At 42.7% G+C, this 25994-nt stretch overlaps 1 protein-coding gene across 1 annotated transcript in view; it reads right to left on the minus strand.

The window, feature by feature from the left end:
- DLG2 (discs large MAGUK scaffold protein 2) overlaps window positions 1–25994 on the minus strand; it is a 2548136-nt gene that overhangs the window by 1007436 nt on the left and 1514706 nt on the right. The window contains exon 7 of the mRNA XM_029602231.1: window positions 18207–18257. Coding sequence (XP_029458091.1) covers window positions 18207–18257 — 51 coding nt within the window. The remainder of the gene's footprint in view (window positions 1–18206; window positions 18258–25994) is intronic.

Consider the following 25994-nt stretch of genomic DNA (forward strand, 5'->3'; position numbering starts at 1 on the left):
GTGGATTGCAACCGATTAAAAACAGGAAACAAAGAGTGCAAACCGATTAAAAGACAGGGAAACAAAGAGTAGGACTAATGGTTTGTTTTCACAGTGGAAAAAGGTAAACATTGTCATGCCTCAGTTATCTGTACTAGGACCGATGTTTTTTAATATATTTATAAATGATCTGGAAAGGGGTATGATGAATGAGGTGATCAAATTTGCAGATGACACAAAATTATTTAGAGTAGTTAAGTCGCAAGAGGATTGTGATAAATTGCAGGAGGACTTTGAAAGACTGGAAGATTGGGCGTCCATAAGGCAGATGAAATATAATGTAGATAGTGTAAGGTAATGCATATAGGGAAAGATAACCCATGCTGTAGTTACACGATGTTAGGTTTATGTTAGGAGTTACCACCCAGGAAAAGATTTGGGCGTCATAGTTGATATTACATTGAAATCATCAGCTCAGTATGCTGTGGTTGTCAAAAAATCAAACAGAATGTTAGGAATTATAGCGGGAGCGGTTTGGACGGTGAGGAGGGAGTGGAATACCTCTCTGCTACTACTGGGACGGACTTGCTAACATCTTGCCCCTTGGAACAGCTGCGGGACTTTCAGACCCGAAAGGGCTGTCCAGTGATGTCAGCAGACCGCGTCTGCCGCCTTAAAACTAGTGGCAGACGGCGCACCGCCGCTGTCGGCGCGCTGCCTAAGCCGCGCGCTCCGTAAGGGGCGCGCGGCTTGGTCCGGCTTAGGCCGGCAAAGGTGAGGAAGGCGGCCCAGGATTTCTTCTATCCGAAGCAGCACTCTCATAGACCTCCTCAACTCCTGAATATTGATTTCATTTACAGAAGTCTGAGTAAAAACTAGTCTCATTGTAAATATATTTGTCTAACTATTATGACACACACTAAGCGAAAGGGAAAGGTCAGGCAGGAAGCCTCAATACCTGCGAGACCTAACCCTATACAAACTATGATAACTGGCTTTTACCCATCATTAGAAAATTTAACCCGGAGAGGCCTGTTATAGTGGTAGGTGAGGAGCAAGCATCCCCACTATTAGGCGAAGTCAGTCTCAGTCCCAGGGTACCAATTGTTCCTGCTCCGCCCAAGAGTACTGCAAATACCAATGAACCAGGCTCACGTTTTTTGTAGTGAGCCCAAATGAGGAGATTCATGGTATGAGGTCAGTACAAATGAGTGAAATTGGAGAAGGTGATGTTACATCCTTAAGGGCGGAGCAAAAAGTCGGTGAGAAATTGTTTGAAACCGACGGAAGACCTAAAGAATTTGGAGAGAAGACCTCCTCCCCTGTTTTAGGGAACATTGCTGGACAAGAACTTACTGATATTTTGACTTTTACCTCTACCCCAATTGCTAGACCTGTAAACCCTAAACAAGTGTCTTTAGAAATGCTGTGGCAAGCGATAACAGCTTTGCAAAATAATATTGCTAATTAAATGTATATAAAAGATATGCAGAGTGTGTTGATGAACATAAACCCCCTGGTTACTAATAATGGTGAGACATTGGCAAAAGTAGAGGAAGATCTAATTTCAATTAAAAATGTTCAAGCCAATATAATAAAAGGGGGAAAATATAATGGCTAGGAAAGTAGAAACTTTAGAAAATTCTGTTCGCTATTCAACCCTTAGAATAGTTAATTTCCCAAGATGTAAGTTAATATCACCCAGAGAACAGTTGAATAAACTAATTTTTGGAAATATTCTAGTCTTTACCATCAGAAAATTTACCCTTGATAACCAATGCCTTTTTTATAGGGGGAAAGTAATCAGGGTATGAGTGTGAATATGAACTTAGATCAGGGAACCTCAGGGGAACATCTTTGAATGTTACAGAATTATTGAGACTTCCTATAGCGCCCAGGTGGAGAGTAGAGGTACACCTTTGGTAAAATTTTCACTATCATCTGATAGAGATAAAGTGCTGAAACCTTTTATGTTACATAGAACCTCTCCCCTACCATGGGTCAAAAGATCTGGATTTATATCCGGATATAGCTAAGGAAACTCAAAGTAGGAGGAAAAAGTTCATAACACTAGCAAATCTTGCTAAGACCTTTGGAATTCGTAATATTATAAGGTTTCCATGTAAATGGCATAATGTGGGTGGAGGGTAAAAAAAGTACATAATATTATGAGCCGGAATGTTTAGAAAAGTTCTTAGAAGAGCGGAGGACCCTGTAGAGAAGGGGGGGAGTTCTTCAAACCATGAACAAGTTGGTATTATAAGTTGAATCTGTGATACTTCTGTATTTAAAGTATTAAGGATTTATTCCCTGTTTTGTTTTTTCTTGCTTATTCAGGGCTCCCAATACTTGTTTAGTAACTGGAAGAAGGCAATATTATTAGCGTTCCCTTTTCTTTGATTATGAGAATATAATGAAGTGTGCTTTTGTTGCCTCCTTTTCTTGAAATTAATTTTCATTGTATGATTATTATATACCTTTTGATTTACTTTGTATGTAAATCATAAATAAATAAAAATAAAAATAAAAAAAAGAATGTTAGGAATTATTAGGAAGGGAATGGCAAATAAAACGGAGGTTATCATAATGCCTCTGATCGCTCCATGGTAGTACCATACCTGAAACACCCAGAAGAGGGTTCTTTCCAGCCTTTATGCACCCAGAAGAGGGTACTGTTCCAGACATCAGCCCTCAAACCAAGCCAAGTCTTATTTTTCCAATCAAGCCTTTTTATTTCTACCCAGCCAAGTCCTGCCTTGTTTACCTGACCATAGCCTCCATAGAAATTTGGACCCAAATCCCACAGCCTTGTATAAACCAGCCTTGCCTGTTTCTCCTTGTCTTCTCATGGTGTCGCTTCTGGCTCCATGACCTGACCCTATTTCTTGCCTTGCTCTGCCTTGTGGCCTTTAGGCCTTCTTGCCTTGTTCTCACCTTGTTTTGAGGCCCTCAGACCTATCTTGCCTTATTCTCTGTCTTGAGCTTCTGGCCTAATCTCTTGTATCCTGCCTTGGAGCCATCAGGCCTATTATGTCTGTTCCAAGCCGTGCTGCCTTTGGGCATCTGTGTCTTTGTTTCCCTTGTCTGCCTTGTTGGTCTTGTTCTGTCTGTTCCAGTATCCAGTCGTGCCTGTTCCAGAGTCCTGTCCTTGCTTGTCTCACCCTTGTCTTGTCTAGTTCCAGATCCTGCTTAGTAACCAACCTTGCCTTGTCCAGCCTGCTTTGTCCAAGCCTTGTCTTCAACCTGCCTTTTCCAATCTTTGCCTGTTCAGCCTTGCCATGCCTACTTGTGTTCCTGCCTGTGTGGAATCACCACTATGTTGTACTGTCACCGCAGAGACCTACTGGCCCCAAGAAACCAAGGGCTCAATTTGCGGGGGAGGGGGCTGGCTAGGTGGAAGACTGGCCCTTGTGTTGTCCTGAGTCCTGCCCTGTAGTCTTGTGCCGCTACCCAGGTGGGTTTCGTGGACTCTGGGCCCATAGCACCAATTTTATCAAAGTTTTCCTTGAAAATTTAGTGTTAGAGCTGTAGATTTATATATTGTCTCCCTTCCAGTCACTAGATCAAATCTGATCATGTTATGGAACAGACTTCCGACTGACCTAAGACTGGAACCTTGCCTTCATACCTTTCGAAGACAACTGAAGACGTGGCTTTTCCTCCAAGCCTTCCCCTAGTCAAAATGTCACTTCGAACTCAGCCTAAGGAATGAGATAATTACCAATCTCATAACCAGTTATATATTATTTATTTGTTGCTTTTCCGCTCTATCTTTCTTCCTGGCTACTCTAGCCCCCAAGTTCAATGCCCTTGTATTATGTAACTTTGCTTGATTCAGCCTTCTCGTTTTTGGTTACACTTGTTCATCCCCTAAGTTCCATGTAAACCGGCCTGATGTGAATTCTATTCGTGAAGTCCGGTATAGAAATATATATTAAATAAATAAATAAATAAATCTATTGCCAAGAGGTCCCACCACCATTACCTCTCGCACCAAATCCTGTGTTCCACTAAGAATTAAATCTATAATATCTCCCTCTCTCGTTGGTTCCTGAACCAATTGCTCCATGAAGCAGTAATTTATTCCATCCAGGAATTTTATGTCTCTAGCATGTCCTGATGTTACTAAGTCAATATTGGGGTAACTGAAATGTCCCATTATTACAGCACTACCAAACTGGTTAGCTTCCCTGATTTCTCTTAGCATTTCATCATCTGTCTGATCATTTTGGCCAGGTGGATGGTAGTATACTCCTATCACCATACTCTTACCCAACACACATGGGATTTCTACTCATATACATTCTACTGAGCATTTAGTCTCTTGTATGATCTTTATCCTGGTGGACTCTATACCCTCCCAGCCATAAAGTGCTACACCCCCAACAAGTTGATCCTCCCTCCATTGCACTGTCCCATTAGTTATCCTCCTTCCACCAGGTCTCTGAGATGCCAATTATGTCTGCCTCATCATTTACTGATGTACACTCTAACTCTTGCATTTTACTTCTTAGACTTCTGGCATACAGACATTTCAAAGTGTGTTTTTTGTTTGTATTAACAACCTGCATTTCAGTTGATAGGGATAATTTGGAATTCTTTAGCTCAGGTGATTCTTTACTTAGAGGTACATGGACTACTTTTGCTTTTATTGGAACCTCTCTGTTGGGGTGCCCTAACTCCCCTGTTTTCATTAATATGCTTCAAGGATAAATTACTCTAAACCAGTGGTCCCCAACCCTGTCTTGGGGGCCCACCAGCCAGTCGGGTTTTCAGGATATCCACAATGAATATGCATGAGAGAAAATTTGCATGTTTTGGAGGCAGGGCATGCAAATTTTCTCTCATGCATATTCATTGTGGATATCTTGAAAACCTGACTGGCTGGTGGGCTCCCAGGACAGGGTTGGGGACCACTGCTCTAAACCATGCACTGCTGAGTAACTGTTGGATTTCTCCCTTGTTCTAGTTTAAAAGCTGCTCTATCTCCTTTTTAAAAGTTAGCGCCAACAGCCTTGTTCCACTCTGGTTAAGATTGAGCCCATCTTTTTGGAAAAGTTTCCCCCTTCCCCAAAAGGCTATCCAGTTCCTTACAAAACTGAATCCCTCTTGTCCAAACCCATTTTAAACCCAGCTATACAAACTGCTTTCACCACATCCGCTGGTAACAAATTCCAGTTTAATTCTGCGATGAGTGAAAAAATAAATTCTTTGATTTGTTTTAAAGCTGCTATCAATTAGCTTCATGGAGTGGTCCCCTGGTCCTAGCACTATCGGGAAAGCATAAATAACTGTTCCCTGTTTTAACCCGTTCTACCCAACTCATGATTTTATAGACCTCTATCATATCTTCTCTGTAGCAAGAAATGACATGAAAGCTAGAAAAGGTATTTAAAAAAGCCAACTGAAGAACAAAGCATAAGTTATGGTGGTTCTGATGCCAGTTTTGGAGCCTGACACCAGTTTTTATGGGTTCACACGCACACTACACTCAACATTGTGTCTAACTTGAAAAAATGACAACAAACCCCTTGACAGAGCAAAGGTCATGTGAAACAGAATGACCACAGTACTGCTTTGTTAGGATCTCCAGGAATGCACGTGTTTTAATTTCTAAATATATGCAAGCAAAGTGAATATATTTATATAATAGTTTTTTCCAAGCAGAAATTATTTTAGCACTGTCTGCTTTATAATATGATGCATGGGTTACTTTACCAAATCATTAGAATAAATACCAGCATTGTTTTGCTGTTTCAGTATGAGGGCATCTCTATATAAACGAGTATAGTGAAAGGTCCTCTAAGTGCCAAGCAATTTTCACAGTTAAGCCTTGGTTCTAATATTGCAATTTCAGCCCCCATACATCATTAACCTTTTCATCAGTTAGCATCTGTTGGGGCTGAAGGTCAGATTTAATCTTTAGACCTGTGTGACTGAGAAGTTGGCAGGTTTAAAGAGACAACTGATAGCGCTGGAGCTCGCTCCGTGGGTATACACTATTAAGCCAAGTCGAGAGCTGTGTATACTTCCAAACTCTGAAAAAGGCTGACTTTTTGTTGAGTTAGTTAGACATATTAAAATGTTCCAGCTCTTGATAGAACCAGTGCAGGAACTGACAAGGGCGGACACTTGGTTTAATAGCTGCTTAGTGGTGCAGCAACAGACTCACTGAGCCATTAACATCTAGATAAATAGTGAATATTGCCCAAGGTACAAATGATTAGAATAGTGCACCAACTGATTGCCCCTCTGTTCTATAGTTATACATGTTTAGATTTCTCATTCAGTATTTACAAAGAAACAGAAGGGGAACGATCACCACTAAAGAGATTCTATAGCTATGCCAGAACTGGATTATATAGAGGTAACTATCAACTGAGCGCAGAATTATAATGGGACAAATCAGCTTTTTTTTTCCCCTGGGCCTCACACCTTCCACATACGAAGGTCAATATACTGACATACGGCGTATTCTGCAGGTAAGCAGCTCCTATGTGCAAACGTTTGCCATGGATGCAAATGTGCTCATGCTTATTTGCATCTATGGCAAACTTTCATGAGAAGGTTTACATACGTCTCCAAGGCTGCAAACTTTGCAAGTTCCTGGATAGGCAGCATGCAATGGTGGCCCCATAACAGCTTTTCCCCTCTGTCTCTGTCTATCAAATCCGTGGTGGCTTGTGGTGCAAATGCTGACTTCTTTCCCCTACCCATGTGTGGCCCCTAAATGCCTAAAAAATTAGCCTGTTGGCAAGGCCCCTCCCGTTTATAAGCCTTGCCCCATTCAAAATTACTCCAAAGCCCCTGAGTGGGTCCCACCACCACCCCTCTGGTCCCCCCAACTTACCCCAAAGTTGCGAGTTTCTTGTGGGTGCAGGAGTGATCCCCACTTGCTCCTGCCCTGACAGTGCCATCTTGAAAAATGGAGCCGGCTGACCCATGGTTCTAACTTTTCCCACAAGTTAGTGCTGCTTAACTTGGGGATATCAATGTTACAAGCCCTTACATGATATTAGGTCAAAAGCAGGAGTGACTATATTTGGTCTTGATGCCCTGGAGACTTCTAGCAACCCTTAAAATACACGTTATTCCAGAAATTATCTAATAGATCACTGGATGCTAACTCTTTTTTCTATAATTTCTGTAAATCAATATTTGAATACCATAGTGACCCAAATATAAGATGGCCTTAAATATAAGATGACCACCTTCTAATCGAATCAGCCAGTATGGTAGAAAGACCTTGGTGTGTCCAATAGCAGTCTTCTCTCCTGCTGACTCAATCACCGAGAACCCACGCCCCTCTTCCATCCACCCAGTCACCTCTTTTCCCTTCCCTGCTCAGCCCGCCACCCAGTCACTGAGTCCTCAGCCCCTGCACTCTCCTTCCACCCACCTCAATCCCTGAGTCTGTGCTTCCCCTCCCCCCCACACCTCGCTAGCTTAGCACCTGTCACTTAGCTCCCCCTGCTGGTAATCTGAGGTTTCTCTAACTTCCCTGCTCACCCCTCCCCTTTTCATGGCCTAGACCAACCTGCCCAATTAGGCTTGGCTGGCGGGACGCTGGAACCCACAGCTCCCTGTTTCTCTAACCTGCTCCTTATGCTGCCAGCACCTCTCTCTCCTATGTGGTTCCAAACCAGAGATGTTTGAACTAAGCTGTTCAACATACATCTATAGTTTATTTAGTTCTCGATATACTGCCTTTCTACAGTTCCTCAGCTCTATTTTCCCTGCAGCCATCCCTTTCATCCTCAGTCTATCACTTTCCACTGCAACTGTTCCTGCTGCCTTCAAACATGCTGAGATCGTACCACTTCTCAAAAACCTTCACTGGACCCTACCTATCCTGCCAACTATCATCCCATCTCCCTTTTGCTTCCAAATTACTTGAATATGCTGTTCACATCCGCTGTCTTGACTTTCTTTCATCTCAGGCCATTCTTGATTCACTCCAGTTTGGTTTTCACCTTTTGCCTTTCACTGAAACAGCCCTTACCAAAGTCTCCAATGACCTCTTTATGGCTAAAACCGAAAACCTTTATTCAGTCCTTATTCTTCTTGAGCTATCTGCTGCTTTCGATACTGTTGATCACTGCTTACTCCTTGTCCTCACTTGGATTTCTGAACTCTGTCCTGTCTTGGTTCTCTTCTTACCTCTTCCACCACATTTCTACCACTTCCCACTACCAACTGGTGTGCATGAGGGCTCTGTCCTGTCTCTGCAGTCTTTATAGTAATTCCCTTGATCCTCTGATCACCTCTTATGGCTTTCAATACCATCTTTATGCTGATGATTCTCAGATTTACCTCTCTACATCAGAATTGTCATCAAGAAATCAGTCCCAGATCTCGGCCTGCTCATTTGACATTGCTCCTGGATGTCCCACTGCCACCTTTAACTCAGCATGGCCAAACCCACGTTCCCTCTTTCCCCTTTTTCTATTTCTGTTGACAACACTGTCATCCTCTCAGTCTCCTCAGCCCATAATCTTGAGGTCATCTTCGACTCCTCTCCTTCTCTACACATATCAAAACTCTGGTAAAATGTGCCATTATTTCTCTGTAACATCACTAAATCTGTTTCTTTCTAAACACACTATTGTAACCCTTATCCAGTTTCTTATCACTTTCTGCTTAGACTACTGTGACCTGCTCCTCATATGTCTTCCAGTGAAGCATTTCTCTGCTGTACAATCTATCTAAAATTCAGCTATCACCCAACCCCTCTTCTCAAGTCAATACATTGGCTCCCTATCCATTTTTGCATATAATACAAGCTCCTTTTACTCAGCTACAAGAGCCTTCACTCTGCAGCTCCTCACTACCTCTTCTCTCTCCCTATACTCCTCTTCGTGAACTCTGTTCATCAGGCAAGTCATTTCTATCTATGCACTTCACCTCTACCACCAACTGTGCTTTCCACCTAACTACCCTGAATCCTTGGAAGGGACATTCGGAGTTGGTGCGCCATGCTCCCTCTCTTGCATTATTCAAATCCAGTCTAAAAACCCACCTTTTGCAGCCTTCTTTTAATTCTTAACCCTTGGTTATCCAGCTTATAGCCTCATTAATTTTAACCATTTTCTTTATAAATGAAATTCCCAAAGTCTCTTTTTCCCTATATAAATTATAAGTTCTACAGAGTAGGGACGATCTCCTAGATGTTTTTAGACAGTGTTGTGTATGTCAAGTAGTGCTATAGATAAATAGAAGTAGGGTTTTTTAAAATTTTATTTATTGCATTTACATAATTGCAAAGATAACCTTTGCACAGAAAACAGAAACATAATTCTCTCATCTTTCCATACTTATTCCATAAAGAAATTAAATATTCAAATATTTAGACCACAATCTTATCAGAAAGGGGAGTGGATAGATTTAGGGAGTCACAAAATTGAAACAAACACTGCTGAAATCAGCCTAACAAGGTAGTACAGTTTTTTACAATTTTATCCCTCTAATATGTAACTTACTTTTTACCCCGGTTAAAAACATCCTTTTTCTAGAATCTAGGAATACTCTTAGTTGTTCCAGAGCATAGAATATGTATACTTCTCTATTATAAGTAACAACTCCTTTACAGGGGTATCTCAGAAGAAAATTAGCTTTCCTCCTTTCCTGCATTATCTTCGATAAATCTGAAAACATTTGGACTCGTTGTCCCATGAAACTTTTACCCACGTGCTGAAAATAATATTTCATTAACAAACTCACATCAGTTTCAACTACCAAGGAAATAAGTAAGGTCGCTCTCTCATATATTTCTATAGAGGATTCCAAGATATCAGTTAAGTTGTTTAAATCAAACTGTGGTTGATTCCCCTCTCTAGATCTATTATATGGGAGGTATGTGCTCATTTGGTAGTCTCAATACTTCTAGCATGTATTTCCTCAATGTCACTCGAGGTTGCTCCCCTATTATCTTAGGGAAGTTCAAGATTCTTAAATTTAGTCTCCTCAATCTATTTTCAATAGATTCCACTTTTCTGTTTACCACAAGCTGGTCTTGGATTAATGCTTGACAAATATTCTGCGTCGACTTTACTTCCTCTTGCAAAACAGAAATCTTGTTTGTGTTTCCTGTATCCTGATATCATGTTCCTAGGATACTTTATCCAACTTTCCAGATAAAGAATTTAACTGCCTCGTAAGCCCTTGGAATTTAGGGGCCACAAGAGGCCACCAACTCCCAAAGAGAGTCAAGAGTAACAGAGTCCAGCTTAGGGAAGCCCCTTACTCACTAGACCCCCCTGCAGTCCTTGCAGCTCTTCCTCTGCCATGAGTCCCCCGACTTCCTCTAAGCGAGGTAACTCAACACCTCCACCGAGGGCCTGGCCTAGGGTTTCCGGGCTTCCCGGCTCCTCCGCTGTCTCTGGACCACACCTTCTGGCTTCCACTTCCCTCTGACTTGTTCACAGGGCTCTTCGGTTCTGTTTCCAACACTGTGGTTGTCAAAGGAGATTGCAGTCCTGGCGCCAACCGGATTCCGTAAGTCAGGGGGACTAAGGGATGTTTCCCCTGATGCCAACGATGCTCCCAATGGTGTTTCATCAGCGGGGACTTTAACAACCCCAGTCGGATTAAAGTGTGACAAGTTCGGGGGATCGTTCGTTGCCCTGGTAGGGTCGGGGGTATGGAGGGGAAACACCCTCACTTGTCCTTTTCTCTTAGGAGGCATTAGTTCTCAAAGAAAATTCAATTCAACAGGGAATACCAGAGCGACTCTGCCGCTGCTAGCCTGTCGCCATCTTGGCTCCACCCCCAAATAGTAGTAGTTTTCCAGTGAATTCTTGGTGATATCAGTGGTGGGTGATTCAATTCCCTTCGCTGAATAGGCTGAAGGAGCATTCAGTGTGACTTAAGGCAGAGGAGAGACACTGAATTGGGAATGAAGATGGCAGCAAGCTCAGAGCTTACATAAAAGAAAAAAAACTTAGATAAGAGGAAGAGTACAATAAGCCCTATAGAGGAGACAGACTGAAGTGGGGAGAAGACAGCGGCAAGTCTGGGACTTGCCATTGACAAAGTCTGAAATGAGAGAAGTCATGTAAGCACACGACCAAGCCCCAGAGAGTTGGGTGAATGCTCTGTTGGATAAGCCTACTGAATCCAATGACTAGCTAGCAATTAAGGCTTCTGCTGTTGCATTTTGTCCTGCCACTTAACTTAGTCCTATGAAAAGCATTTTCCTTGAATTGTCAACCTGTGTTTCTTTGTTTCTGAGGTACGTGTGACTTTGTGATAGTTAGAGGGTGGTGTGTGTGTCCTGTGTAGACGCCAGCGTCAGATTGGACATCTACTGATTTGTAAGAATTTGGGGAGTCCCTGGCATTGTGACGGTGGCCCCAGACGACATCAGAAGATGAGAGATTAGGAATATTATTAAATCTTAAAAGTGAAGAAAGACCGAAGACTAAAGACTTATGACTCATAACTCTAGATTCATCCAAATGCTATAAATATAGCAGAAATAGCGCGCGCGATAAAAAAAGTAGGCATGGTTAGGCAAATTGTAGAATTACCATATTGCATAGATAAATATCACAATGCACAGAACAAGAGAACCTATCTGACATGTTATATATATATATACCACTATAAGGGGGGGACACTCAACTCGGGGTGGGTTTGGGGTGGTGGTTTTACATATATAGTTAGAGGAATTAACTGCAAATTTGATATGACTGAGGAATTTCTATCATTTGAATCAATGAAAGCAGTCTGTACTACATTGTACAAATCAGCTCCTCTTGTTGGTGCCTTTCATTGATTCAAATGATAGAAATTCATCAGTTATATCAAATTTGCAGTTAATTCCTCTGACTGTGTATGCAAAAGCACCCCTCAAACCCTGCCCTGAGTTAAAAGCGTCCCCTCTTACATACATAGCATGTCACATTCACTCTACACAGAGGTTTTTTCTCTCTCTCACAACATTTTCCCCGATAACTCTACCGCAGACCTAACAATATAGCTGATTGCATGCTGGTTTTTGATTTGTACTTTGTGATCAGGTAGTTGGGGATAACGTTATTCTATACAAAAATAGCATCTTTAATTCTAATCTCTTAAAATGTTCCATTCTGTAAAATTGTTTTTTTTCCCCAGTATGACCAGTCAATACTAAAAAAAAAAAAAAGCTTGGAGAAAAAAAGTCTAATCACTGACATATTATTGGGGCTTAACAACAGTAATTAGCCTGCATTTACTTGCTTTTCACTAGTTACAAAGTATAATTATTGAAATTAGCTAAATATCACATATTTAAAATTTAAAAGACACAAAGGAAAGAAAAGAAAAATACATTGGACTGACAAGCAAGATTTAGATTCAAATGCAGTGACCTTATCCTGCACGCCTGTGGTGAGTTTCTGAATTAAGGATGTAGGTGTATGTGTGTGTGTGTGTGTGTGTGTGTGCATGTGTTTATGTCCTTGCAGATTTCTGTCCATGTGCCTTTTCAAAATCACACCTAATTTTCCATTTCTATTCAATGTCCACACAAGGACTTGGATACAGAAATAGGAAGAGCCTGGGATTACACTTCTGCAAACTTTTGGAGAGTGAAAGATTAGATAGAGTGAGTCCCATCAGAATTCTGGAATATTACTAGGAAGATGAGATCACCACAGGTCAACACATTTCTTCTTATCTTTGCTTCCTAAATCATTCCACTACCCTTCCTTTCGCCAGTGCTTACTCTCCCCTATCCATTTTCTCCACAGAAATCTATTCTAAGCATTAAGTCCACTGTTCCATATTCTCCACCTCTTATTTGTCTTCTCTTTGTGCCTGTGGGTGATCAAATGGAGTTTCCCTGACTGAACACAGAATCCACACTGTCTCTAACCTTTCTGGTGCAGATAAAACTTTATTGAGCAACACAATACTTCAAAATTCTTCCTATCCTCCATAGTAACCACTCACATGCACAAAGTTGTAGACTGCCTTGCTTGAGATCTGTGTACCTTCACTCCCTTCTGGTTTGGACAGACTGCTTTATAAGAGCTGCCTTCCTCCTGGAGGCAATGGGGCCTACTGAGCAGACCTGAGCTTGCACTCTTAACCCAGTCCCAGCTGAGTCCCGCCCTCTGCACTCTTCCCTGCCCCCGCAGGATCCCGCACGTAGAACCTTCTCTGTCTATGGAATTAAAGTGGACCAAGCTTCTAGCCAGATCCTGCACATGCTCACAAGGGGACACTAGGGGCGCTGGCTCACAGGAGAATACAATCTTTTTATGGTGTCCTGTACAGCCCTGCGTACATCTTGAGGACAATTTTCAAAGGTCATTTGCCCACATGAAGGCTGATTTAGCTGGATAAGTGTCTGCTGGAAAACTGCCCACCGGAATGATCAATGCCACGTGGACTTTTAGCTGCAGTAGGAGTAGGTGCTCCCGGAGACATATTTAGGTCAGGAGAGGGAAATAACGCATTCAGATTAGCATTTGCAAATCTACACATACACTATTTGCCATGGATAAAGCAGGTGGAAATGTCTGCGGGGAATTTCTCTCTGGGAGATTTAAAAAAGGGAAACGTATGTAAACTTTGCATCGATGCAGGCGCTTTTGAAAATTGCCCCATGACTAATAGCGGTAATAATAGGTCAGCCAGCACCATTTTGAATTTGGAACCAGTGAGGCAGGAGGGAGAGGCATGCCCTCCTTCTGCAATCTACATCCGAACTGCACAAGAAGCAGAAGGCATTGGCGGAAGGAGTGGTGGGAGAGGCTGGGGGGGGGGGGGGGGACCCTCTTAGGAGGGAGATTATGTCAGGAGGGAGTCCTAGGGGACGGTTGACTTGAAGAACTTATTAAGGGCTAACTGACTCATGCAAGTGAAATTGGTCTTTTCCCTGTGTGCAGTTCTAGGTGGGAGATCTGGCAGGACAGGTGAGGACACTTGATGAAGTGCTAGAAGCTGGAGTTCACCTGCAGAAGGACTGGGTGAACTGGTGGAGGTTTCAGTGAGCTGCTGATTCCAAGTACCGTTACCTGCTTTATAAAATATCTGCCTCAACGTTTAATTATGGATGTTTATTCATGCAGTATCATGATAATTTCATGTGCAAAATATACGCACACATATTTAGAAAATAGATAGAGAAAAGTATGCATTCTCTTGCATTGGAAACATACGGGTGTACTGTCAGAGCCAAAATACGTGGTGTTTTATAAACTGTGCGGCTCCCACCCAGGGCCAGAGGAACCACTAGGCGAGCTAGGCCTGTGCCTAGGGTGCCGAGACTTAGGGGCACCGTGGCAGGCGGCAGAATTTTGAAAGGGCAAAAAGTGCCCTTTCAAAATTCTGCCAGCCACCGACTCGCCCTACCTCCCCCCAGTGCCATCCTCCCGACACCCCCCTGGTGGTCCAGCGGAGGGCCCAGGAGCGATCTGCCACTCCCGGGGCCTTGGCTGCCACTAATCAAAATGGCACCATGACCTTTAGCCCCTACCATGTGACAGGGGCCAACCAATGGCACCGGTAGCCCCTGTCACATGGTAGGGGCTGAAGGCCACTGGCGCCAGGGGCAGATTGGCCTATCGGGGGATCGGGCTTTCCCCGGTGGGCCAGTCTAGTTGATCGCGTGGCTGAAGTCTGTGGCTGCACCGATCTTCTTTCTGTGTGTGTGTGTGTGTTTCTGTGTGGGTGTATGTGGTGTGTATGTGATGTGAGAAAGGAATGGAGCTTCTGTGTGGGTGTATGTGATGTGTATGAGAGAAAAGAATGGTGCTTCTGTGTGTGTGTGTGTGTGTGTATGTGTTGTGTATGTGAGAAAGGAATGGAGCTTCTGTGTGTGTGTGTGAGTGTGGTGTGTCTGTGAGAAAGGAATGGAGCTTCTGTGTGGGTGTATGTGATGTGTATGAGAGAAAAGAATGGTGCTTCTGTGTGTGTGTGTGTATGTGTTGTGTATGTGAGAAAGGAATGGAGCTTCTGTGTGTGTGTGTGAGTGTGGTGTGTCTGTGAGAAAGAAATGGAGCTTCTATGTGGGTGTAGGTGGTGTATATGTCAGAAAGGAATCTGCCAGTTTAAAAAAAATGAAATGTGATAATACATATACCTCAACTTTTCTGCTGGTAGCGCAACTTTTGAAAAGTTGGATGAAAGATGAAATTAGTGAATTTTAAGCATCCCTCTTCTGGAAAATAAAATTTAACTTAAAGTGGGTAGAGACAAATACTAAAGCAAAAAAAATTAAAGTATTTAAAATGTTCATCTCAGCAAAATTACAAATTTAAGATACTGATGCCAGGTGGGGTTTGGGGTTTGTTTGTTTTTTTAAGCATAATTTAAGCATGAAAACTAGAATAGTTCCAATCTGAAACTTTTGCTTTTTTTTTGTAAAGTCTTTAGAAAATGTATATTTTTAAATGACTAAGGCTAGAATCTTCTAATTTCAAAGGAAAGCTGACTAAGGATGTTTTTCTGTTCCATATCTCCCACATGAATAATCATACGATTGATAGATTGAAGTAAGACACTTGCTTTATTGCCTGAAAGTGTAAAACAAGAGAAGCTGTACGGTGTGGGTGGCTTTCCCTTGGGAGGACAGAACTTGAAAGAAGGGTATCATTTTGCCTTCTGATAGGAATGTGGTTTTCTTATTTTCTTATTTAAGGGTTGGGAGCACCTTGCTTTCAGACTTGCATGATTTTTCACAAGTCTGAAAGCAAGGTGCTTCTGTGAGAGTGTAATGTGTATGTGAGACAGGGAGGGTGCTTCAAGTATATGAGACAGGGAGGGTGCTTCTGTATGTATGTGGTGTATATGTGAGTCAGGGAGGGTGCTTGTGTATGTCAATGTGTGTGTGCAAGAGAGATGGAGCATGTTTTTGGCTGGCTTGTGGCTGTGAGAGAGGGCATGTGTGTGATTGAGCCTGTTTGTAAGTGAGATAGAACATGTGTTTGATTGAGAGCTTGTGTGTAAGTGAAATAGAGAGAGCATGTGTGTATTTGAAAGCCTGTGTGTAAGTAAGAGAGAGCGAGAGCATTGTGTGATTGAGAGAGACTGGCCAGAGAGGTGACGTGTGTATATGTGAGAAAGACTGATCTGGGAGATGACTGGTATGTGTGTGTGTGAGAGAGAGAGAGAGAGAGCGAGAGAAAGACTGGTTGGGGAGATGATTGGTGTGTGAGAGACAGAAACTGGTCCTGAGGGTGTGACTGATGTGTGTGTGTGTGTGAGAGAGAGAAGAGACTGGTTGTGGTCCCTAAGGAAGAGGACTGTGAGGACAGCTTCAGCAGCTAATGCTGCTTCTGGTGTGGCCTGCAAGGGAAAGGAGTAGGAGAACTGCTGGAGAGGGTAAGTAAAGGTGGCTTTTTAAGTTCATTTTTCTTGATTGACTACCATTTTAATTATTGGGTAGTATGTGATGTGTCTGCTGCTTGAAATATTTTATTGGTGTTTGGTAAAGGTTTCAAAATTTGCTTGAGTCTTTAATTATTGGATATTCTATTCATCAGCTGTTTTGAAATTATTTTATTAGTATGATTTTATAATTATGATTCATGATTTATATATCTTGATTTTATTGATTGTTTCATGAGGAATGGTGACATTTTTGTTTTTTCCATTGTTGCACTGTATAGAGTCTGGCATGATACGTTTTACAGTTTAGTTTTTGTCTGCACATTTCTATTTATACTTTATGTGGCTTTATCCTGTATTTGGTGGAAGTTTGTGTTCTGCATGCAAAAACTGAGATGAAGCATTCTTTTAGCATGTGGTTTCTCTGTAGGGATCTGTAGTAGCTTGGCCTGTTCTGTTTTCCTGATAGGAGGTGTATTGATATTTTACATTCTGGTGTAATATTTGTGGTATTCTTTTTCATAGGTGGGGTTGTTATTCTTTGAGTGTTATCAGATAGTACTGTGTTGATACGGGAGGACCATGCCGAAATATATCACAATAGGTATGATGCCATATGAATTCCAAGATGCAAAGTTTTCTTGTTGGCATCACAACAGTGCATGAAATTATCACAATAACTTGTATATTAATTTTACCTCAGAATGTCACTTTTCATGTAAAATATGTTATAAATGCATAATTCAAAAATTGTGTATGGAGAGGGGGCGCCAGACTGTAAGGTTTGCCTAGGGTGCCTAATACCCTTGCACCGGCCCTGCTCCCACCATGCAGTTTATAAAATACTAGCATTGATGTCTGCGTGTCCACTTATTTGTGCAAATACTGTACTGGGGATAGGTTTGAAAGCTGGGATCCCTGTGAACTGATATATCAGTATGTACTTCCGGTGGGGGGGGGGGGGGGGCGTAAATGTATTAAATTCCCACTATAGGCTAGAGAATGAGGTGGCAATAGGGCATGATTCCCTTACCAGGAACCAAGCTCACAATACAGAGAGTGTACAGAGAAACATTGCTGAGCCATGGGGTAGATTTTCAAAGGGTTACGCGCGTAACCCCGAAAACCTGCCCCTGTGCGCGCCCCTATTTTGGATAGGCTCGGCGGCGCTCACAAGCCCCGCATGCGCGTATGTCCCAGGGCTTTGAAAAAGGAATGGGAAGGAGGTGGGGTCATGGGCGGGGCACCGGCCCAGGGGCGGTCTGGGGGCGGGACCGAGGTCTCCGGCACAGTGGCCAGAGGCAGGCATAACTATTGAAAACAAGGTAGGGGGAGATTTAGATAGGGCTGGGGGGTGAGTTAGATAGGGAAAGGCCTTGGAGGGAACGGGGAAAGCCATCGGGCCTCCCCTAGGGCTCGGCACGCGCAAGGTGCACAAGTGTGCACCCCCTTGCACGCGCCGACCCTGGATTTTCTAACCTGCGCGCGGCAGCCGGATAGCACACACAAATATACCCCGTGCGCGCAGGTTAGAAAATCTGCCCCACATTCTGGAAGCCCGGCAGGCTACAGAGATGCCTGCTGAATTGTTTACAATTCAGTGATGCCTGCTGGAAGGAAGAAAGGAAGGAGATCATTTTGAGGATTCGACAAGAGAGTTGTCAAGCTTTGTCCCAAAAGCCAGGCTGGATATAGAGACTGCATTTGATGAACTGTTTGGCAAGTGAACCTGCGGGAAAGAATGAGGTAATTTCGAGAAACTGAGGACAGGATGGGACCTGTGAAACCTTACAGAATTAATAGCTCCCCGAGGAACAACTGAATATGAGAACATTTATAGTGCAAAAAAAAAAAAAAAATTCATTTAGATATTTAGCTTTATTGCAAGAGAACATACAGCTGAGACTTACCCTTTCCAGTGTGATTTCTTCAAATTCATATTCAATTTCTGTTCCATTGATCTGAAGAAAAGAAAATTCAAAATCAGACACCATAACTGTATATTGCGCCCATTAGTTCAGCTTTATTAGACAGCGAAGTCCAGTTATTTGATTGTTTCTTTCTAGCGTGGCACTGTGTTAGTATAAACAAAGTATGTTTCACGTAGGAGACATTTGGGGGGGCGGGGTCTGTTGTTCTATCTGGCCAGGTCTAAAATACTACAGTATGCACACCGTGCGCCCTAAAGAACCTGCTGACTTTGCGCCTACGTTGCAGCTGGGGTAAAACACACGCCAAAAAACTATGCACGGACAATGAGATCAGCAGGTGTGCTTTTTCCTTCCCCGATCCAGCCCCGCCCCCTTTCCCTGCCAGTGAAATGGCGCAGACTCTTTTCCCCGCTCCAAGTGGGGACGGGGGGGTGCAAATTAAAAAAAAAACAAAAATATACATTTTCTCAGAGGTAAAGACCGGTTTTATCCACACAAAACTTTGAAAGTTGTTCTTAGACAATTACTAAACACAAACAGTTACTTTTATGTGAAGATGAGCTTTTCACAAGCTCGTGTTTGTTTTCTGGAAATGCATCCAGAGAAATGCCAATCAGCCTTTCACTGCCATAAGCTCCTGAAACCTGCCGTATGTTTCTGCCTCAGCGGAGCATCAGCTTCATTACTGGTTGCTACGAAAAATTCAGAATTTGAATAGAAATGGAAATCTCCAAAAATTCTCAGATGCCACAGACTTTCTAGCATAAAATATTTCCATTCAAATTAAATCCATAGCAACAAACTAATGACAAACACAGATTTTCCAAACTTTTTTGATATTTGGCTTAAAATATTAATTATTTGGGTCATCCCTGTTCATAATATCATACCTACAGGCCGATACAGTAAGGAGCGGTAGGAAGAGCTGCGTTAGTGCCGGGCGCACCCGCGGTTGCCGCACGCACAGTCCGGCTCACCTACCACTCGATACTGTATGTAAATAGCTTGCAAATGCAAGCTGCGTCCAAGAAGCGTCCGTGAAGCGTTAGGCCCGCGCAACCCATTTTACTGTATAGAGCGCTATACAGTATCCTGGGTGCGCTGGCCTAACGCTTCACAGACACGCAGGTATCTGTCATTTCAAATGTCATTTCAAATGACATTTGAAATGACAGGTACCAGGAAGTGGACAGTTCTCCTACGCTTGGAATTGCCAGTCCTCTCTCCCCTCCTCCCGAAGCAAGGCATGTAAAGCAGCCTTGCTTCGGGAGGAGGGGAGAGAGGACTGGCAGTGTAAAGCAACGAAGCGACTTATTCTTCTTGCAGCCCCCCTCCGCCTTGAGCAGCCCAATTGCACGCACAGGGGCCGCTTTCACCCGTGCAGGCATCCATCTTCGCCAGCAGCTCCGGGAGGCAGGGGAGCCGCGGTCCGTCTCCGCCGATGTCCATCTCCGGAGGGGGGCTGCAAGAAGAGTAAGTCGCTTCATTGATTTACACTGCCAGTCCTCTCTCCCCTTCTCCCGAAGCAAGGCTGCTTTACGCGCCTTGCTTCGGGAGGAGGGGAGAGAGGACTGGCAATCCCGAGCGTAGGAGACCGGCCACTTCATTGCTACTTTTTTTTTTCGCTTTTTCGCTTTTTTCCACTTTCGTTGCTTCGGGAGGAGGGGAGAGGACTGGGGCTGCCCCGGAGACCAGCACCCATGGACGCGGCCAGGGCAGGTGAGCGGGGGCTGGGGGAAAGTTTGCCACCTACCCTTACCCCTGCCTCTAACGCAGGGGTAAGGGTAGGCGGTAAGTTAGCAGGTTAAACGCACGGCAAAACGGCAGGTTAAATAAGCGATAGTCGAGGCGCGCGTTACTGTATGGGAGGGAATAGCTAATTCGATCGTTTACATGTAATATACATGCCGCGGGCGGAAGGGGTTACCCGGTGATTTAAAGAGGTGGTAAGAATGGGTTAATGGGGCTAGTGTATCGCGGGTTGGACTAATGCGGCCGAAAAGTGAGTAGAAAGTGGGTTAGGAGCAGGGAAACTGTGGCCGCACTTTACTGTATTGACCTGCTAGTGATTATCCACTTTAAGGATCAGCCATATTTCATTCTTTGATCAGCGAAAGCAGCACTGCAATGGACAGAACCAATTTTCTTTTTTAAATACTCTCCCTGAGAAATGAAGGAATAGACTTAAAAAGAATATTGCATGCATTTCTAATATTTTGTATACTCTATAGGTTCTCAACCCAGTTTTTGGGACACACTCAGCTGGCTGGGTTTTCAGGATATCCCTAATAAATATGTATGAGATAGTCCACACAGGTCTATCTTCATTGCATGCAGCTCTAGCTCGTACATATTCACTGTGGATATCCTGAAAACCTGACTGGTTGAGTGTTTCTCCAAGGACTTGGTTGAGAACCATTGCTCCTGATGCCACTGATTCTCCAAAGGTGGCAGTTTGTTTAAAATTTATATAAGAATGCTTTAAAAGTAACCGTTTGAAACTAAACCTTACACAAAAAGTGCCAAAAGTGAATATATTCACATATACAAATAGATATGTTTTTGTTCCAACAAAATTCTTAAATACAGTGATTAATCATAAACAACTGTTCAAACTACCCTACATCTAACCAATTCCTACGTCCAATCCAAACTAGGAACCTAGTTTCAATGGCTGTGTGCCGTCTTCTTCAGGGGATACTCTACCCTTAAAACCCTATATCCTAAAATAACATCAAGTAGTATCTAAATAGCTGAGCTCATTACATCTTCATATCTCAGTGCTTTGAAAGTACAGTTGTATGTTTGAATCCAAGTGTTCGTTTAATTGTCAATTTTCTCACATATACATCCTTGCTTCAACTGTAAAGCAAAACAATATATAAAAATATTAAATAATGAAATATATGCTAACAATGTCACAAGCATATTGAAAAAATCTTCAAAAAATGAACATTCAAAGAATATATATATATATATATATATATAAAAGCTAACCTACCTTCAGAATATTAAAGTAAATTTTGAATTTGTATTTGATCTACTTCGCTACACATCTACCCCTTTCTTGAAGACTTATTTCAAAGCTCTGCTTTAATTAACCTGCCAGATGTATTCTATAAGAAAAGAAACTATCATTTGAATTCCTATTTGTTCTTATAAAGATCAAAAATTTCTTATAGAATACATCTGGCAAGTTAACAAAATAATTGTTGCTGCAGTGATCGTGACAAACTACATTTGATTAGAGAGCCTGCTACAGTAAGGTATATCTTGGTTGTATGTGTTAATATTGCAATTTGTGTTATAACAGATCTAGATTTCTATGTGAGAAAACTCCTAATGAGTTTTTTGTTTTGTCAGAATTCTATGAAGCAACAGTCTCTTTCACGAAAAATGAACATATTGTTTTGTAATAAATGCTGCATTGGCGGTAAGCATTTAAATGTATCAATGATGTTGCAACTGGTAATTAATGGAGTTGCATATTTTTCAATATGCTTGTGACATTGTTATATTTCATTATTTAATATTTTTATGTATTGTTTTGCTTTACAGTTGATATAGTAAGCAATTATATGTGAGAAAATTGACAACTAAAGGAACACTCGGATTCAAACATACAAAACCGTTTTTTCAAAGCATTAAGATATGAAGATTTAATGAGCTCAGCTATTTAGAGACTATTTGATGTTATTTTAGGCTATAGGGTTTTAAGGGTGGGGTATCCCCTGAAGAAGACGGTATACAGCCACTGAAACTAGGTTCCTAGTTAGGATTGGACATAGGGATTGGTTAGATGTAGGGTAGTTTTAACATAGGTAGTTGTTTATGATTAATCACTGTATTTAAGAATTTTGTTGTAATAAATAAATATCTATTTTATATGTGAATATATTCACTTTTGGCACTTTTTGTGTGAGCTTTGTCTATATTGCGGATGCCAATATTTTGATACCTTCGTTTCTCATAATACCTTGAAACTAAACCTCGCCAAGATTGAGACAGTGGTTTTTCGTCATTCCCAACCATTTTCTTAGATGATCATATGAAAAGTAGAATAGTTTGACATCCTTCTTTACTGTGTACGAAACCTTGGCGTGATGATAGATGCAAATCCATGCAATTGCTCATGCTGCCTTTTATAAATTAAAAACAGTTGCAAGATTAAGACCGTTGTTGCCCCCCAGGATTTCTGTACTGTTGTACAAGCTTTAGTCCTATCTGGTTTGGACTATTGTAATTCTGCTAATGTTACCTGTGGCAAACTTTTCCATGTGTAACAAATTATCTAGAATTTGGCCACTAGGTTGATTTCTCGAGTTCCCTATCATGTGCATCCATGTGCTGTACAAAATTCTATTGGCTTCCTACCTCTTGGCCTGTACAGTTTAAAATACTGACACTGGTCTTTCAGATGATTCATAATTTAGGTCCTACATACCTAAGGGGGTTATTTTCCAATGTGCGTTAAGGCATTTTTGCATGTGAAAAATGCCTTAATGCATCTAAAAAGCACTATAACGCATGGTGTGATGCTAATTTTTAAAAGGGGGTGGGATTTTTAGGTGAGAGAGAAAGAGAAAGAGAGAGGGAGAGAGAGAGAGAGAACCTAGCTATAACGTTTTTGCACTTTGTGGTAATACCACACGAGAGAGAGAGAGAGAGAGAGAGAGAGACACACACAGACACAGACACACACAGACACAGACACAGACAGACAATAAGGCCCTTCTAGTAGTTAGCTATTTATATATCTATAGGAGGCCCACCTAGTAACTCAAGGTGAGGTTTAGGTAGTAGTGTAGGGGTTAGGGGCCACTTTGACATGCAGAATGAGACCTATGAACAGAACAGTACACTCTTGTGAAGATTTGATGTCCTTCAGAGTGAGAAAACTCATACAATGATGAGATTTGTACAATGTTCTCTGGGTAACATCAAGATAGGTTGAGAGAACATTGTACAAATCTCATCACTGTGTGAGTTTCCTCACTCCGAAGGACATCAAATCTTCACAGGAGTGTACTGTTCTGTTCGTACGTCTCACTCTGCATGTCAAAGTGGCCCATAACCCCCTACACTACTACCTAAACCTCACCTTGAGTTACTAGGTGGGCCTCCTATAGATATATAAATAGCTAACTACTAGAAGGGCCTTATTGTCTGTCTGTCTGTCTGACATTGTACAAATCTCATCATTGTATGAGTTTTCTCACTCTGAAGGACATCAAATCTTCACAAGAGTGTACTGTTCTGTTCATAGGTCTCATTCTGCATGTCAAAGTGGCCCCTAACCCCTACACTACTACCTAAACCTCACCTTGAGTTACTAGGTGGGCCTCCTATAGATATATAAATAGCTAACTACTAGAAGGGCCTTATAGCTAGTCTCTCTCTCTCTCTCTTGTGTGGTATTACCACAAAGTGCAAAAAAGTTATTGCACTATACATAGCACACATTGTGATAAATAGGCTATTATCATAAAACACACCTCTCTTCCTATCACATGCAATAATCTAGCCAGGAGGCTGCATCAAACATCCACCATTCTCTTTGTCCCAGGAGATTTCCCTATGGTACTCCTGAGTCTGTCTGTCTCTTACTATGATCCCTTTGTTTTAGAATCACTTTTTCCACAGTAGTTGATGAAAATACAAAAGTTCAAATGAAATCAAAACAGTCTGAAACAATTTTTTAATAAAGTGCCATTAATATATAGCATTAGCAAAAGAGTTGTGCCATAAACACAAAATAGAAGACATCTAAATAAAGGCCCTATGAGGTCTCTAAATCTTGTGAAAAAATCTACGAGAGAGGCACAATATGTATGCTCTATCAGAGGGGTGGCCTACTCTAGTCCACAAGAGCCACAAACAGATCTGGGTTTCAGGATATCCTCAATGAATATGCATAAGATAGATCTGCATACAACAGAAGCAATGCACGCAGATCTATCTCATACATATTCATTCTGGATATCCTTAAACCCGACTTGTTTCTAGCTCTTGAAGATTGGAGCTGGCAACCCCTGCTCTCCAGGTCGTGTACACGGATCTCCTTGGATTCTGCTAGTGTACGTCCAATAAAAGCTTTTGAGGTGTGGGAAACTCTCTGTCCTTGAGGGTTGCATGCTGGTTGGGTTTTAAAGATATCCACGCTGACTAGTCATGAAATGTATTTGCATGCACTGCCTCCACTGCATGCAAATGCATCTCATGTATATTCATGAGCTGTCACAATCTGCAAAGAATCCAAATTTCTTCAGAACCAACATGGCAACTAGAACTCTGCACTACTTAAAGGAAATGTAACCAGTCATTATAAAATTTGCAAACCCTTTCAATAGGCTAGTGCTTCAATACATCAACTTCTTTCCCGTAATGTCTTAGATTATTGCTGATAGTGCTTAAGAACATAAGAACATAAGAAAATGCCATACTGGGTCAGACCAAGGGTCCATCAAGCCCAGCATCCTGTTTCCAACAGTGGCCAATCCAGGCCATAAGAACCTGGCAAGTACCCAAAAACTAAGTCTATTCCATGTAACCATTGCTAATGGCAGTGGCTATTCTCTAAGGGGCGGATTTTCAGAGCCCTGCTCGCGTAAATCCGCCCAAAACCGGGCGGATTTACGCGAGCAGGGCCCTGCGCGCCGGTAAGCCTATTTTACATAGGCCTACCGGCGCGCGCAGAGCCCCGGGACTCGCGTAAGTCCCGGGGTTTTCGGAGGGGGCGTGTCAGGGGGCGTGTAGGGGGCGGGCCCGAACCGCGCGGCGTTTTTGGGGCGTGTCGGGAGCGTTCCGGGGGCGGGCCTGGGGGCGTGGCTACGGCCCGGGGCGGCCCGGGGGTGTGGCTGCGCCCTCCGGACCCGCCCCCAGGTCGCGTCCCGGCGCGCAGGAGGCCCGCTGACGCGCGGGGATTTACGCCTCCCTCTGGGAGGCGTAAATCCCCCAACAAAGGTAAGGGGGGGGTTTAGACAGGGCCGGGTGGGAGGGTTAGGTAGGGGAAGGGAGGGGAAGGTGAGGGGAGGGCAAAGGAAAGTTCCCTCCGAGGCCGCTCCGATTTCGGAGCGGCCTTGGAGGGAACGGGGGTAGGCTGCGCGGCTCGGCGCGCGCCGGCTATACAAAATCCATAGCCTTGCGAGCGCCGATCCAGGTTTTTAGCAGATACGCGCGGCTCCGCGCGTATCTACTAAAATCCAGCGTACTTTTGTTTGCGCCTGGAGCGCAAACAAAAGTAGGCTATTCGCGCTCCTTTTAAAATCTGCCCCAAAGTGAACTTAATAGCAGGTAATGGACTTCTCCTCCAAGAACTTATCCAATCCTTTTTTAAACACAGCTATACTAACTGCACGAACCACATTCTCTGGCAACAAATTCCAGAGTTTAATTGTGCGTTGAGTAAAAAAGAACTTTCTCCGATTAGTTTTAAATGTGCCCCATGCTAACTTCATGGAGTGTCCCCTAGTCCTTCTACTATCCGAAAGAGTAAATAACTGATTCACATCTACCCGTTCTAGACCGCTCATGATTTTAAACACCTCTATCATATCCCCCCTCAGTCGTCTTTCTCCAAGCTGAAAAGTCCTAACCTCTTTAGTCTTTCCTCATAGGGGAGTTGTTCCATTCCCCTTATCATTTTGGTCGCCCTTCTCTGTACCTTCTCCATCGCAATTATATCTTTTTTGAGATGCGGCGACCAGAATTGTACACAGTATTCAAGGTGCGGTCTCACCATGGAGCGATACAGAGGCATTATGACAT

This window comes from Rhinatrema bivittatum, chromosome 5 (genome assembly GCF_901001135.1).
Source record: "Rhinatrema bivittatum chromosome 5, aRhiBiv1.1, whole genome shotgun sequence".
NCBI lineage: Eukaryota > Metazoa > Chordata > Amphibia > Gymnophiona > Rhinatrematidae > Rhinatrema > Rhinatrema bivittatum.